Here is a 17,762-nt window from a genome sequence, read left to right as displayed (position 1 = left end):
GTAACATTCATTTACCGAAGCTATAATATATAACATTAAGTATCCTGTTTTTTGTTTATTTTGTTCTTTATTTCTTTGTTATGTATAGCACTTTGTGTACTGTGTATTTTTCTAGCTAGTTTCACTGTGTGTGAGGTATTAACTGGAAATTGTCCACTTTTAGTAAGCATCTGTTGGGTTGTTTGTTTCTGATAACTTGTTGCAGTTAAACTCTTTTTTCTAGAGGCTCCTTTAGCTGCTTAAAACTTTCATTTAAAGGCTCACCGCTGCTTTTCAGCTGTGAGAAGCATTTCTGCAGTTTGTTTGCCACCCTCCCTCCCTGTTGGTATAGTGTTTTTTATAGCCGGTGGCTTTGCAGTTGCCCGCCCCTAGTGTAAATTTGATCTGGGACCCTCCTCCCAGTCTAGTGTCATTAGCTCATTCTACCCAGTACAGGGAGAACATTTGAGAAGGCCAATCAGCTTAGTTTCTGCTACTCCTTTCTCTCGTTCCACTACAAGAAAAAAAAAATTATCTGCTTTTACTGTATTTGTGTTTCTTCCTACTTTATTTTGCTTTTGCGTCATCTTAAAAGTACTCAATTGTATTTATTACTGCTTGGTGTAACTCATTCTAAGCCTTTTAGTTTAAGCACTTCGGCTTCAGACCAGTTGTTTTACATTAAGAAGGTTTGTGGTCTGCACTGTAGTGGCAGAACAGGTAGCTTACATCCTTCTAAGTTGGGAACTACTGATTGAGGGCTCAGTGCCTGTTATTCTAAAAGTGTATTAATTCTGGTTTAAGCACTTGGGCTTCAGGCCAGTTATTTTACATTAAGAGGGTTTGTGGTCTACACTCTTGTGGGAGGAGAGGCTGGACTCTGCCCTTCTGAGCTGGGAATTTCTGGTTAAAGGCTTATAGTGCCTGCATATTTGAACTGCTTCTTACTGAAATTGGTACACCTTGTTTGCTGTAGCATAGACTAGATCCAGGCCTGATGAATCTAGCTTTGTTTGTGTAACTTGAGCACTAATCCAGGCATTCTTTAAAGTATTCAACTGCATTTATTACTGCTTGGTAGTAACTTGATTAAAGTGTAGCTGTCATTCTAAGTCTTTTGGATTAAGCACTTGGGCTTCAGACCAGTTGTTTTACATTAGGAAGATTTGTGGCCTGCACTGTGGTGGCAGGACAGGTAGCTTACATCCTTCTAAGTTGGGAACTGCTGATTGAGGGCTCAGTGTCTGTTATTCTAAAAGTGTATTAGTTCTGGTTTAAGCACTTGGGCTTCAGGCCAGTTAATTTACATTAAGAAGGTTTGTGGTCTGTACTCTTGTGGGAGGAGAGGCTGGAGTCTGCCCTTCTGAGCTGGGAATTTCTGGTTAAAGGCTTATAGTGCCTGCATATTTGAACTGTTTCTTACTGAAATTGGTACACCTTGTTTGCTGTAGCATAGACTAGATCCAGGCCTTCTGAATCTAGCTTGGTTTGTATGCTTGTTGTTTGTTTGCTTGTTATTTCCCTGAAACGATAATTCCACCTAAAACGCGGCTTTTCAGCGCTTCTGTGGATCCCTAGTGATATCTGCATTGCTTACTGTACTTAATTCCTTGTTTCACTTGAAAGAAAGTTACTGTTTGCCGTTTTTGCATTTAAGTTACCTGTAACACATTGCATTTAAGTTACCTGGCACTTGCTCACTAAGTCAGCACTAAAAAATTAAAAGCACTACACCCTCACAAACTCACCCTGAGTACCTTGTTCCCCATTGGCCCTTTTTTCAATTATAAAGGAATTCCCAATACTATTCTAGCATGTCCAAAGGTCAGTTGTCAATCTCCTCTCTGGTCCAGCTGGTGAATGTGGGAATCTTGAGGCAATGTTACAACTGCCTCATGTTCACAGACAACCCTATACTCCTCCCAACAAATTCCAACACATGTGAGAGATGCAACCATATAGCTAAACTGGAGGCTAAGCTCTCTCAACTCAGTACTGGCGTAACCAGTCAGGAGGAGAAGGAAACCACACTCACTACAATTCCAGTCTCACATAGACCTACCACAACAGCAAAGCAAACACATAAACACACAAAAACATACTCGGAGGCTCTAAAAAAAAATCTGCCTAAGCAGCAGAGACCTCCAAAGCAGACACCCAAGCAACCGCTACCCCAAAACAAAACATGTGCAACACATAGCTCACAAAGCCAGTGTGCCGAACAGTCACAGCCCTTAAGGCTAAACAACACACCTGATACACCTGTAATAGGTGACTCTATCGTCAGGCACACTGACGTCCCGCTCATCAAGCTGAACAAGGAGAAGGTCACGGTGAGCTGCCTGTCGGGCGCTAGGATCCGCCACATAACACACGCACTCAGGTCACTCCAAGGCAAGTACAAATATGACTCAGTCATGGCCCATACCTGTGTGAATGACCTGAGACGTACCTCCCTGGACTACATGAAAAGAGACATAGAGGAGCTCTATGAGCATGTAGCCCAGCCCGGTATGACCCTGACCTTGAGTAGCATCTTACCCTCACCAAGAATGATGCCACAATATGAAGACAAGATGATCAATTTCAACAATTGGCTTAAGTATTGGTGTCATTCAAAGGGGATCCAATGCCTGTCAGCCTGGGATGACATGCTCGACAAGCCACGATGCTTCGCTAGGGACGGCTTGCACCTGTCACCCCTGGGCTTTCGGATATTGGCAAAGGCTCTTGCTACCCCCATAGTGCCTTTTTAGGCAAGGCTCAAAAGATAAACCCACCTCCATAGGTATCACAAGGGATAAGAAACTAAGAGTAATGCTACTCAACGCCAGAAGTCTAAACCTCAAGATGCATGCACCAAACTCTCCTTAGCATGGAGAACATCGATATCTGTGCAGTAACAGAAACCTGGTTCAAGGCTCCCGAGAGCACCCCAGCACTACCAGGTTATACCTCATACCATGCTTTTCGCCCCAAAACTTGGACCAAAACCACAAAAAGGAGGGAGTATCAAAATTAGTCAACGATACCCACACCTCCAGGTTGGTGGCACAGCACGAAGCATCAGAGACTATCCATGTGCAACTAACAGTGGGTAAAACTGCCTTCCAGTTTATAGCCTGCTACAGACCACCCTCTCAAACCCAGGAACTCCACTCGCTTCCTGAGAACACTGGAAAATATGAAGGTCTCTCCAAACACCATTATATTGGGCGACTTCAACTACCCAAACATAGACTGGGAGCATTACTCTAGCTCCAACACCCTAGCCCAAAGGTTCCTAGAATTTATAAACTCAAATGCTATGGAACAACTTGTTACCACTCCCACAAGACGGAAAACATACTGGACCTGATCATCACCAACATGGGGACTCTATGCTCCAGACCAGAAGTGTATCCCTTACTGGTAAGATCAGACCAGAAACTAATCTCACTGGATATTCACATCCCGACCCCACCCCCTGCCCAGAAAACCACCGTGAAAAACTTCTCTAAAGCAAATTTCACACTCCTCAAAACTCAGGTGCCATCCTTCAAAGCCCCGGGCCTTTGGAAAATAATGACCCAGACCGCAGAATCCTTTATAAACGCATTCTATGAACACCTTCAGGAATGCATGGATCATGCAATCCCAAATAAAACCAAGACCCAATCCTCCAAAGGCAGACGTCCTGTCTGGTGGACCCCAGCCATAAACAAACTATATAATAGATGGAGGAAGCTACTACATGATAGAGCAAAATCCCAAAAAGGGAAGGCATCTCTGATCGGTATTAGCAAAAAACTACAGGCACTCATAAAATCGTCCAAGGCCAGCTTCGAGAGAAAAATTGCATAGGACACCAAGGATAATCACAAGGCTTTCTTTAGTTATGTTAGGAACCTGGGTGGGAATTCCCAGATATGCTCAGAATTAGTCCAAAATGACAAAAAATACACCAAACCCACAGACATTGCCAACATCCTAGCTGATAGGTTCAGCGCAAACTTCTCCCCCCCCACCAAAGGGCTTAAAATCTATCCCAGCAGAGTGCTGCCCCCCTGACATCTCAGATGCTCAGGTAAGAGCCGCCCTTCTCCAAAGCAAAAAACACAGCATCAATGGGACCAGATGGTGTCCCGGGTGCGCCTACATGAACTCCAAGAAGAGCTAAACCCAAACATAAAACTACTGATCAATCTCAGCCTTACTACAGGATATGTACCCAAAGAGTGGGGTACAGCAACAGTGGTCCCTCTCCACAAAGGTGGTGCCCCAACGGATCCTGGAAACTATCGCCCCATAAGCCTGACTAGCTTGGTCTGCAAAGCTATGGAAAGGATCATCATGGACCTCATAAATAAAGATATTGGGGACCTACAGACACTGGATTCTACCCAGTTCGGCTTTGTTAAGGGCAGATCCTGCCTCTTAAACCTGGTCAATTTCTTTGAAACAGTCACCAAGGCCACTGACGAGGGGAAGGTGGTCTACACAGCCTACCTGGACCTCGCAAAAGCCTTCGATACAATACCCCACTCGGGCATTATAGATAAGCTCACCAGCTTAAATATAAACCCCTATGTCACTAGATGGGTTGCAAACTGGCTCAAGGACAGAACCCACATGGTTAGAATTGCTGGAACCATGTCAGACTCCAAACCAGTTACAAGTGGCGTCCCACAAGGCTCAGTCTTGGGACCTCTCTTGTTCGGTATATATTTCTCGGAGGTACAGGCAAACACGGAAGGACTGTGGCTGACCAAGTTCGCAGATGACTGCAAACTGGGCGCCATAATCGACTCTCCAGCTGACACAAGCATCCTCCAAAAGGGCCTCATAGAAACAGACAACTGGTGCCAGAGCCATGGCCTCAAGCTAAACGCCAGAAAGTGTATAGTCATCCCCTTTGGCAAAAACAAAGTGCCCACAAATTACCACATAGGTGGTAATCCATTAAGTACAGAAGAAGTAATTAGGGACCTGGGGACCCAAGTTGATAGCGATCTCTCATTTGACAACCACGTGGCCAAAGTGGTTAGAAAAACATTTTATATAGCCCACCTAATCATGAAGGTTTTCACATCTACATCAGGGGAGGTCAACGTGCCTCTTTACTCATCCCTCATCAGGCCCATAATTGAGTACAATGCCCCTTTTGGGATGTACCTTACCAGACACCTGCAGCAACTGGAAAGACCCCAAAAGTACCTCACCAAGAGGATCAAAGGGCTCAAACAGATGCCATATGCTGCCCGGTTAAAGAAACTCCAGCTCTACTCAGTGGCATACTGCCTGCTCAGAGGCAATCTGTGCCTGACGTATAAAGCCATGTCCAACTCGGAATTAATGGACATGCTGCACCGCAGAAAATCCAAATCCCATCGAGCTACGAGCTCGAGAGACTTGAACCTCAGCACTGAAATAAGTAGGACATGCTGGACGGACAGATTCATAACCCAGAGGCTCCCTTCACTCTGGAATAAAATCCCAGTCCAGGTTAGGCAGAGTCCCTCATTGACTCTCTTCAAGAGGAATCTTGATGAGTGGATGGGAGATCGTAGGTTTACCCAGGGTATCATTTCTGTGTCACTGTTAGACAGAGGCACAGTATACTAACCTCGAAAAAGGGCATAGCAAAATTAATTTAAAATGGGTGGCGAAAGCCAAACACACTCTGGCTAAGCTTATAAATGCCCTAGGGCAGATAGCCTAGTATGAACCTATGAACCTTTTCTTATACTGATTCCACACTTCTAATCAATAATGTTTAACAATATAATAATTTTGCTTACTTAATGAAACTGCCATGCTGCAGAATTCTGAATTTTTCAATTCTTAATGACCTGAGCAACTTTTCCACTTCAAATTCTGTTTATTCCATAGAGATTAAGAAATCCCACATATTGTAAACACACTGAGCGCATATCTCATTTTCTCAACCTTTTTATATGTATCACGATATAACAGATCGAATACCACTGATATCACAGTACAAAATACCTGCACATCTCTTTCTATTTTTGAGGCTTCATTTCTTGACTGCTCCCCAGTTTTGTGTTTTAATCCTTGGTCTTTTTGAGATATAGCCTTTCAGTGCTTTTATTTTTAACCCAGACGTTGATTTTAGCTCTTGTTGTAAAACTTGATAAATATTCCTACTTCAGTTTCATCTTGTCCTTCATCTTACTACTTAATAAACATCTATACTGCTCTATCAGGTCACTCCTTGACTGTTTGATATTCAGGTTTTAAATAAAACACTTCATTTGGTTGTCCTTTTCACTTACAGAGCTAGTTGATTACAGAGCTAGTTGATGGCCAGACAGTTATGTTTCTTATTGAATTTGTAGTGCATATGTAAATAACTTTTAGAACAGTCTCCTTTATCCACAGTTTTTACTTATCCTCTTTTTGCACTGACTAACCAAGTTTCAGTTCTTCAGAAAAACAGCAGCCAAGGTCACTCAAAGTAATGCGAAGTACACTAATTCTTTGTAACAAAATACAGGTATTCTTTGCAACAAAATCACATTATGTGCAATAATTCATTCATTTTCTGCAAACACTTTATCCAAGTCAGGGTTGTGCCTGGTCACAGCCAGTCCCAAAGTTCAACAGGCATGAGGCAGAAAAGTAATTCTGGGCAAGATGCCAGTCTACTGCAGGATGATATGATATAAACTACTGTTGTATAAAAACATTGATGCAAATAACATTGATTCCAGTACTTCACTTGAATTACAAAAAGTAGCCCAAAGTGCACTAATCACAAAAGGAACAGTCTCCTTCTGCAAATGGTGAACAAAAAAATAAACTCTGAAAGGATGGGCAGCCATCCAGCTTATCCAAAACGTCCTGAGAAATATATTAGAAATGTAACAATAGACAATAGACTCACTGAGTAATTCACAGAACACAGCTCCAACAAAGGTAATCTTTATTTAGCTTCTCCAAACCATGGTATTCCTTTGCCAGGTGGGTTTAGGTTCAGAAAGGTTAGCCTGACTGGAAGCACTGAACCCTGGAAGTTACAGTATCATTCTCTTGTGGAAGAACTGAGAAATGAATACTCGCCGTCTTCTTTGCAAGTATTAGGATTTTTTTATTTATTTATGTTTGTTTATCAGGGTAGTGCACGGATCTCAAATGAACAATTTCAGGCACAGCCTAAGTGAGTACATCACAACAGTAGTGAAAAATACAGTATATGCAAGAAATGATCAAAATAATACTATAGCTGAAAAATAATACAACACAGACAGGTTGATACAAACATACTTGCATAGATTTGTACAAACATTCTTGTGTACATTGCTGAGTCCTCATATGAGGCCATAAAGGAAAGAATAATCCCAGAAAAGCAAAACAAAGGCCTCCACTAAATCCTGGAATTGCTTCATTGCTGACTCCACATCCCTTTTGAAGTTCCCAAAGGAAGGATCATCTGGAAGGGACTCTGGAGAATGAAATGGTTTGTAAACCTAATCTTTTGACTTACGTTAACAAGAATATAGCGAGACGGCAAATAACCTTTTTTTCTACATAACAGGAAACATGCCTGCTCTTTTTTCCTATCCCTGGAAATATACTGGGAAACCTTATGGGACAGCCAGGTTAGGAAGACAGTAAGGAAGAGACTAAGGAGTAAGAAAAGTGTCACATATTCTGGTCAAAATGTTCTTATGCAGGCAGCACATATAGCGGATGTTAACATCATCATCTGTGACTCAGTTCACCAGTACTGGGGCATGTGCCTGTGTTTGTTTGGCTGCTTCCAAGACAAACCTTGCAAACAAAGCACAAAGGCCGGAGGCTGCTTGTCTCAGGTGTGTTCAAACCAAGACCCAAACAGAAAAGAACTTAAGGGCTAGAGCTGGTGCCCAAAGCCTTCTAACTGCTATCATGTCAACAGTGGAACAGTCTCCTGTCAGAGTCTGCCAGTGCTTACATTTCTGCAGTTTCAACCTCATGTGCTAGTGGTTCATGCAAAATGATTCTCAACAGTGAAAGGATCCTCCATGGACAAAGGATCCAGTGGGTTGACAATATGTGGGACCACTGCTTGAAGACCATATGCTGGGTGTGGGAAAGCCAAAGGTAAGAAAATGGAGGTAATGATGGGAGGCTACTGGAAATCCGTGCAAACCATCCTTAATCAATGAACATTCTCCAATGTTTCACCAAAATCATAGACCAGAATCAGGGGAATTGTAGGTACTAGCTGGTAGTCTAGAATCAGCATTTTTAGAGTTGCATTGGTGTTTCTATAATAGGAAGACTGACCCATGTCTGTGTCTCTCCCTCTCTCATTTAGCCAAGAATGATCTTACCTAACCCCTGACAATCCTTTGGAGTCTTACCATACTTGTGCCAGACACGCCATGTTTTGGATGTTTTAATGCACAAGGAGGCTCACCACCCAAACAGTGTCTGGGTTTATCATCCTTTGTTAATGGGAAATGACCAGGTAGCTCAAAGCTCACAAATACCTTTAATGTACAATGTTAAAACTACAGTTAAGCACTTTTGTCATTAGAGACATCATCAAAACCTTTGAATAACTTGCAACAATCAAACAACAAATAAAAGCATTGTAAAACCACACCTCTGTTAGTTGACCCAATCCAGTACAAGAAAAATGTAGTGGAAGCCAATAACATATCATAAAAGGTGGATCAATCATGTAGCTACAACACCTCCACAATGCCTGATATATGCAAAAGAAATCAAATTACAATTACAAAATGTTTACAATGTATGCATACTACATACACAGTATTTACAATATATACACTGACATCCTAATGCGATATCAAAAAACAGAATTCCACAGCTTAAAATTATGAAGTATAAAGTGTAACGCTTAAAAAGAAAATGCTGGAGGCAGTATAGTACTGACATAATTAGCTTGTCATCTCTGAAGGAACTGTATATATTATGTTTCAAAAGTCATGATTTAATTTTTTTTCTGGAATCTCGTAAGTTTAATGGCAAATTGAGGGATGCAGACTTAAGATGTTTATCTGGGCAAAATGTTGCCTCAGTGGTAAGATATCTGGCTCAAAGCTCTGGTGCTCAAGGTTCAAGGCTCACTTCCACACACTATCTGTTTGGAATCTATATGCTGTCCTCATGTTTGCATGGGGTTTCTCTAGATACTCCAGTTCTTTGCAAGTCCCAAGAACAAGCTGATGCAGTGGGTGCTCTAAATTGTTTACATATAATAATACAGTCTTGTATATGCCTTAGATCATGGTTGCAATGAGCCCAAGGGTTAGCCTACTTTCCCAGTTTACTAAGGAAAAAGCAAACAAATATGCCATCTATCCAGTGCTGTTAAGTCACATCTGACCTTTACAGTGACCCCATGAACAGCCAACACCATCTACAAGGTTTACTAGGGAAATGAAATAGATTTCTAGGCCTCTCCTCTGTATCACTCTGACACCTCCGCCCAGCTAATGACAGTTTAGAATCACCTATCAACCTATCACGTCTTCGGGATGTAGGTGTAAAATGGAGCACAAGGCATAAACCCACACAGAGGAAGGATGTGCAGATTTTGTACAGACGGCACCCCACCAAGAACAAAATTGGGGAGAACTCTTGCTGTGAGGTGACAATGTTGCTCCCTGCACAGCTACTTAAGAAAATGATGGTAAGGATTCCGAAGCACAGCACTGAGGGAGATAGTGGGGTGCACCTCTACAGGAAAATATAAAGGTCACTCTAGGAGTTGGAAAAAAAAAAGGTGTTGAAAAGGAAGAGCTATTACACTAATGATTAGATGGGTAATAGGAAATTCACCCCGGGGATCACTTCTGTGGTTCTGCTTGACAGGGGCACAGGGACATCATTTTCTTGGGTGGCAAAAGCCAGGGTACCTTTTTGGCTAGGCTTGTATAGGCCCTAGGGCCAATAGCCTAGTGCCTACCTATGAACACAGGGTAAGCTGCAACACTCAGGTGGTCTTAATGAATCAAAGGCCTACTGTTATGTTTGTAAATTACAAATGGACTGTGTTTAAGGTAAGTAGCATATATTATAAAACAGTGTTTTAAACAAGTATTTGATTAAGCCATCATTTCTTAATAACAGCACAAGTGTAATTACTTCCTGCATGCTGGTTCTTACCCTGAACACCACTTGCTGCTACTGCTAGGGCACCATCGAATGTGGATTTTCCTTCTTTGTCTTTTTTGATAGAGTCAGGAACTAATTTACTTCCATGCTTTTTCACATGCGGTGCCAGCTCCTTTCCAGCTTTGCTAGCTATACAACATACACCATCAACTAAAAGAAAAGAACCAAAACAAACATGTGAGAATTTACTTTTCTAAAAGTGTCATTCCTTCCTGTATAAAAATCCATACTTAAAGGTATTCATTAGCAGTAATAATGGTTCACACATATCAGCTATTGGTTAGCTTCTTTCCAGTCTCTAGTGAACTGATTTCTAAATTATACACAATACCACAAGTTATACCCAGACCTTAGTATTTTGTTTGTTAACATGGACAATGGGCAAACTGACAAAGGCTGAATTCATCCAAGATATAGCAATACAAGTACAATACAATGTTGTACACTATCACATACTGTAACATGCTGTATACATAAGTATTACAGCACTTATATAAATAAGCATTCTGTGTAAAAATCTGCTCATTATTATATTTCTTCTACGATACATACTATGGTTGTTGACACATGCTAATTGCATTTCACATAACTCACAAATGTACCGTGTCCTGAATGCTTAACCAACACTTGTGTCCAGAGTTTTTAGGGAACCATACCTGACGAGGCCAGTATGGAGCAATTAGAATCATTGTGGACCCCAATTGGGAAGCTTTTGGATGACTTTGGGGAGGAGCGGAACTGGAGGAAAAGCATAAAGCAGTCCTGCTGGCCCAGGTTGGACTAGAGCATCCGTAACTGCCTCCCTGACGCTGGGTCAAGGAAAAGAACCTTCTGCACTTCGTTTTGTGGTGTTGCAAATAGGCTCGCAGTACGGGTCCCCATCTTTTGAAAACCTGAGCTGCTACTGTTCTCGTTCAGGGACCACTGTGAGGAGAGAGAATAGTCCTGCTTAATCTGTCCGGCCAATACATTGGATTTTCCTGGGATGTGGGTCAGCTACCAGGAAGCGGTTGGTAACTACAGCCCATTCCCACACCCTCATGGCCTCTCTGCAAAGGGGTAAGATCTGGTCCCTCCTTGTTTGTTTAGATACCAGACAACCGACATGTTGTCTGTTTGGATAGCGATAATGCCTTGAGGGAGAAACTTGTGGAGTGCCTGAAGGGACAGAAGTACAGCCCTCATTTCCAACACATTGATATGAAGTAATGTCTCGTTCGGAAGCCAAGAACCCTGAACTGACCTGCCCAGACAATGCCCCCCCACCCCGTCTGGGAGGCATCCGTTGTCAAGGTGGCCACCGGAGGGGGTATAACAAAAGGTCTTCCCTGACTCAGATTGGATGACTGAAGCCACCAGCGGAGGTCCCGTTTGCACGTTTCTGTAATCAGTATGCGATGATTTGAGAGGGAGATCCTGAAAAGACCATTGTGTCGATAACATCCACTGAAGAATTCTCATGTGCAATCTTGCCAGAGGAACTAAAAGAACCGTGGCAGACATTGAACCTAAAAGTTGCAGGACCAACCTGGCTGGGGCTTTGGATTTTGGAAGCAGGGCTCTGACTTGACCTTGTAATGTTTGTATCCTTTCGGTAGGAAGGAAGATTCGCATCAATTTTGAGTCTATCTCTGCTCCTATGAATCTTATGCGCTGAGAGGGCAGCAAGACAGACTTTGACCAGTTGAATGTAATTCCCAGGAAGCACCCAGGAGATGGTGGCTGTGAGGTTCTCTAGTAGTAGATGCCTGGTGGTGGCAGTCAGGAGCCAGTCGTCCAGATAGGGAAACACTTAGAATCCGAGACTCCTCAGGTGAGCAGTCATTACTGCCAAACATTTGGTGAACACCCTGGGGGCTGTGGTGAGACCAAAGGGCAGTGCGCAAAATTGGAAATGACTGTCTCCCAGGCTGAAGCGCAGATACCTCCTGGACGCCTGATGTATCGGTATGTGATAATAGGCGTCCTTGAGATCTATGGAGCACATCCAAACATCCTTCTCCAACAATGGGAGAATGGATTGTAAAGTGACCATTCGGAATTTGGACTTCAAGACGGAGTGGTTTAGTTTGCTGAGATCCAAAATGGGTCTCAGGTCCCCTGTCTTTTTTGGCACTAAAAAGAACCTTGAGTAATTTCTGGATCCGATCTGGTCTGTGGGGACTGGTTGGATGACTCCTTTTTCTAGCAGCTTTGACGCTTCTGCGGCTACAATATCCCTTTGACTGGGTGGTGGGTCTGGGATTTTTTTGGACGGTGGGGGTGGATGTGTGAAGGGAATGGTGTAACCTCCGGCAATAATCCGAAGCACCCATCTGTCCTGAGTGATAGACTCCCAATGCTTTTAGGTGCTTGGCAAAACGGCACCCGACTGGCTCCGGAGCAGCACAGCCGGGCAATCCCTCATGAAGTGTGGGAGGCTGAAGAGCCACGAAAGGACTCACGGTCTCCGGTGTTGCGGGGCCCTCTGCCGCCTCTGGGACGGCGTCTCCCAGAAAAATTTCCTGCCTCTAGAAGGGGAATCTTCCTGCTGTTGAGGAAAAACTTCTGTGATTTGGAACCACATCTTCCCTCCTCTTTAGCCTTGGGATAAGGCCGAAGGGAGTGAATAACGATGCTCACGGCAGATAAAGTTTTCCCTCTTGCTCGCGAGCGGGTAAGAGTGTCTTTAACCTTGGGTCCAAACAAAGAGGACCCATCAAAGGGAGCAAGGCGAAGGAAGACTTGAAGGCCTCCGCGAAATGATACAAACGGAGCCAGGCTTGTCTCCGTAGAGCCACACCTGTGCCTGCCGCTCTGCCCGCCCCTTCGGCCGCATATGAAATGAGCCTCATGGACGAGTTAGAAATCGAGGTAAGGATAGCCAACTGAGAGCTAACCGACTGGGCTAGCTGCTCAGGTAGGTTACCTGAGAGGGAGTCTGACAACTCCTTGACCAGATCCCTCTGTAGTCTGGTGAAATGTGCCAAATAATTCAGGGACCTCAGAGTAAAGGCCGCTGAAGTCAGGGTGCGCTTCATCGGTCCATGCTCCTAGACTCCTTATTAGGAGGATGGACGGACGTTGAAGCCTCTGCCACGTCCTGCTGTGTAGCAGATGCCACCACCATGGCATCTACAGCCACGCACACAAGAACTCTTCTCGGGTGGGCAGACAAAAATTTGTTAGGCGAAGGGACTGGTTCTGACAGTATCTGGATTCCGCCCTCCGACAAACCAAATCCAGGAGCTCGCGTCAGGAGACACCCAGGAGGCGGAGGGCTGAGCCCAAGGCCTTGAAAATCACTGACTCACCAGTGGAGTGGGGTTTGGAAATCCAGCCGCCTCATTGCTTAAGGATCTCTAGAATGTCCGCAAATGAGACATCATCCGAGGGCGACCTGGGGACCCCTCTGCATCATCAAGATCAGTGTCCGATGTAAGAGACTGGGGAGTCCACGGCTTCCTCTTGCGATCTCTTCCTTGGGGCTCCTCCAAGACAACTCGAAGAACCCTCAGGAGGAGGGAACCCCAGTGGGGGTAACCTCAGGCCCCGGGGCTCCGCTGCCTAAAGACAGGGGAACTGCCAAAGACCCAGTCTCCATGCCCAGGAAGGTGCCGGTAAAGCCAGAGAGATGACCGAAGAAGACTTGGCCAAGGCACTCCTCATAGCTCTGAAAGCCGGACCCCAGAATCCTGGGAGTGTCCGGTCCCCGAGCCATGATAGCCGACGGAAGTCCCGTGGCGAAGCACCGAGAGGGAGGCTCGAACCGCCAGCATTGGTCCCAAACGTCACCCCGGTCCGGCCGAGGAAGTCCGTGTGCTAAACTCAGACCAAGGCCGGGTTGGAGTAAGGGTCGGAACCGACCCTGGAATCTCTATCGGCCCATCAGCACCTGCTCCATGGAGCCAAGCGGTCGGAGGAGGAATAGCAATGATTAGCTATCGGCTCCAAGCCAATTGGGTCGGAGCCGAAACAAGTTTTGAAAGACTGGGGACTGGAACAGTCTTTGGAGCACCCTGTCTATATCGAATCTGACAATCTTGATGACCTGGAAGAGACGAACGGGTCCGGTAGGTCTCCAACGGCTCCAGGACTATGGGACCCGGCTCGAGGCGACTCGATAACTATCGGCGCCGAGGAATAACCAATTTCCATCGGTGCCGAGAGGACTTCGGGCGCCGAGGAGGAAGTGTCTGAGCGGATAACCTTCATCGGCTCCGAGATCAGTGGAGCCGATGAAGGTGACTCCGCCTCGATGCTCCAGCCATCGGCTCCAGAACCCAGAGGAGTCGAGACTGGAGGCATCGAGGCAGACCGTTCACCCTCGGCTCCGAAGTCCGTGGAGCCGAAGGAGAAGCCTGCCTATGTCTTTGGCGGTCGGGTCCGACGGACTGGCCGGCAGCCGACCTTTCTTTTAGCAGGAGAAGGAGAGGATGCTAATGCCTCTTCAAAAGAGGGTTTTATAAGGCCTTTCAAAATAAGTTTATTTTTCCTCTCTTGGAGGACCCTGGAGGAAAACGCGTGACATACGCTGCAGGACTCTTGCAAATGTTTGGCGCCCAAACAATATACACAGAGAGAGTGGTCATCTGTGATTGACATCTTAAAATTACACTTAGTGCACTATTTAAAGCCCGAAGGCCTAGGTGCCTGAGACATTATAGCCACAAATCAGTAAGTCTATTACAGAGAAAAAAGAGACACACTTCAGAAAAAAATCACCAATCACACACAAAAGTACCCTATAGCTGTTAAAACAGCTTTTTGTTTAAGAAATAGAAAATTTCTGACAGAAAAAGTTAGTGAAAAACACTACTTAGCTCAGCCAGCTCGAGACCACGTCTTTGCTAGTTAGCGGCAAACGAGATCTGGGGGACTGGTAGTGGTGCATCCTGGGATATAGTAAGCTCAGCCAATAAGAGACTTCGCTCTTTGGCATAAGCGTGCCGAGTCGGAGCCGAGGGATCGGCTCCGAACCCATCAGTCAGAATGTAGGCGAGATAGGATCACATAACATCTACAGTTAAGTACTTTTGTCATCAGAGACATCATCAAAACCTTTGAATAACTTGTATTGTAAAACCACACCTCCGTTAGTTGACCCAATCCAGTACAAGAAAAATGTAGTGGAAGCCAATAACATATCATAAAAGGTGGATCAATCATGTAGCTACAACACCTCCACAATGCCTGATATATGCAAAAGAAATCAAATTACAATTACAAAATGTTTACAATGTATGTATACTACATACACAGTATTTACAATATATACACTGACATCCTAATGCGATATCAAAAAACAAAATTCCACAGTTTAAAATTATGAAGTATAAAGTGTAACGCTTAAAAAGAAAATGCTGGAAGCAGTATAATACTGACATAATTAGCTTGTCATCTCTGAAGGAACTGTATATATTATGTTTCAAAAGTCATGATTTCATTTTTTTCTGAAATCTCGTAAGTTTAATGGCAAATTGAGGGATGTAGACTTAAGATGTTTATCTGGGCAAAATGTTGCCTCAGTGGTAAGATATCTGGCTCAAAGTTCTGGTGCTCAAGGTTCAAGGCTCACTTCCACACACTATCTGTTTGGAGTCTATATGCTGTCCTCATGTTTGCATGGGGTTTATCTAGATACTCCAGTTCTTTCCAAGTCCCAAGAACAAACTGATGCAGTGGGTGCTCTAAATTGTTTACATATAATAATACAGTCTTGTATATGCCTTAGATCATGGTTGCAATGAGCCCAAGGGTCAGCCTACTTTCCCGGTTTACTAAGGAAAAAGCAAACAAATATGCCATCTATCCAGTGCTGTTAAGTCACATCTGACCTTTATAGTGACCCCATGAACAGCCAACACCATCTACAAGGTTTACTAGGGAAAATAAATAGATTTCTAGGCATCTCCTCTGTATTACTCTGACACCTCCGCCCAGCTAATGACAGTTTAGAATCACCTATCAACCTATCACGTCTTCGGGATGTAGGAGTAAAATGGAGCACAAGGCATAAACCCACACAGAGGAAGGATGTGCAGATTCTGTACAGACGGCACCCCACCAAGAACAAAATTGGGGAAAACTCTTGCTGTGAGGTGACAATGCTGCTCCCTGCACAGCTACTTAAGAAAATGATGGTAAGGATTCCAAAGCACAGCACTGAGGGAGCTAGAGGGGTGCACCTCTACAGGAAAATATAAAGGTCACTCTAGGAGTTGGAAAAAAAAAAAAGGTGTTGAAAAGGAAGAGCTATTACACTAATGATTGGAAGGGTAATAGGAAATTCACCCCAGGGATCAATTCTGTGGTTCTGCTTGACAGGGGCACAGGGAAATCATTTCCTTGGGTGGCGAAAGCCAGGGCACCTTTTTGGCTAGGCTTGTATAGGCCCTAGGGCCAATAGCCTAGTACCTACCTATGAACCTATGAACACAGGGTAAGCTGCAACACTCAGGTAGTCTTAATGAATCAAAGGCCTACTGTTATGTTTGTAAATTACAAACGGACCATGTTTAAGGTAAGTAGCATATATTATAAAACAGTGTTTTAAACAAGTATTTGATTAAGCCATCATTTCTTAATAACAGCACAAGTGTAATTACTTCCTGCATGCTGGTTCTTACCCTGAACACCACTTGCTGCTACTGCTAGGGCACCATCGAATGTGGATTTTCCATCTTTGTCTTTTTTGATAGAGTCAGGAACTAATTTACTTCCATGCTTTTTCACATGCGGTGCCAGCTCCTTTCCAGCTTTGCTAGCTATACAACATACACCATCAACTAAAAGAAAAGAACCAAAACAAACATGTGACAATTTACTTTTCTAAAAGTGTCATCCATACTTAAAGGTATTCATTAGCAGTAATAATGGTTCACAAATATCAGCTATTGGTTAGCTTCTTTCCAGTCTCTAGTGAACTGATTTCTAAATTATACACAATACCACAAGTTATACCCAGACCTTAGTGTTTTGTTTGTTAACATAGACAATGGGCAAACTGACAATGGCTGAATTCATCCAAGATATAGCAATACAAGTACAATACAATGTTGTACACTATCACATACTGTAACATGCTGTATACATAAGCATTACAGCACTTATATAAATAGGCATTCTGTGTAAAAATGTGCTCATTATTATATCTCTTCTGTAATGTAATATGATACATACTATGGTTGTTGACACATGCTAGTTGCATTTCACATAACTCACAAATGTACCGTGTCCTGAATGCTTAACCAACACTTGTGTCCTTTCTTTGTACCATGATGCTTCTGTCTGCATAACCAACGCTTGTGTCATTTCTTTGTACCATGATGCTACTGTCTGCATAACCAACGCTTGTGTCATTTCTTTGTACCATGATGCTACTGTCTGCATAACCAACGCTTGTGTCATTTCTTTGTACTATGATGCTATTGTCTGCGTAACCAACGCTTGTGTCATTTCTTTGTACCATGATGCTACTGTCTGCATAACCAATGCTTGTGTCATTTCTTTGTACCATGATGCTACTGTCTGCTTAGCCAATGCTTGTGTCATTTCTTTGTACCATGATGCTACTGTCTGCATAACCAATGCTTGTGTCATTTCTTTGTACCATGATGCTACTGTCTGCATAACCAACGCTTGTGTCATTTCTTTGTACCATGATGCTACTG

The 17,762-nt window shown here is 43.8% G+C and overlaps 1 protein-coding gene across 4 annotated transcripts in view; it reads right to left on the bottom strand.

Annotated features, from left to right (window-relative positions):
• SPART (spartin) overlaps positions 1-17,762 on the bottom strand; it is a 579,157-nt gene that overhangs the window by 163,792 nt on the left and 397,603 nt on the right. For all 4 annotated transcript variants that reach the window (XM_044073369.1, XM_044073365.1, XM_044073366.1 and 1 more), the window contains exon 6: positions 16,719-16,877. In XM_044073369.1, the coding sequence (XP_043929304.1) occupies positions 16,719-16,877 (159 nt within the window). The remainder of the gene's footprint in view (positions 1-16,718; positions 16,878-17,762) is intronic.

This window comes from Protopterus annectens, chromosome 5.part1, assembly GCF_019279795.1.
Source record: "Protopterus annectens isolate FY-2018-M chromosome 5.part1, PAN1.0, whole genome shotgun sequence".
Taxonomy (NCBI): Eukaryota; Metazoa; Chordata; order Ceratodontiformes; family Protopteridae; genus Protopterus; species Protopterus annectens.
Note: the sequence above shows the minus strand (reverse complement) of the source record. Positions and strands in the feature narration are given on the sequence as shown.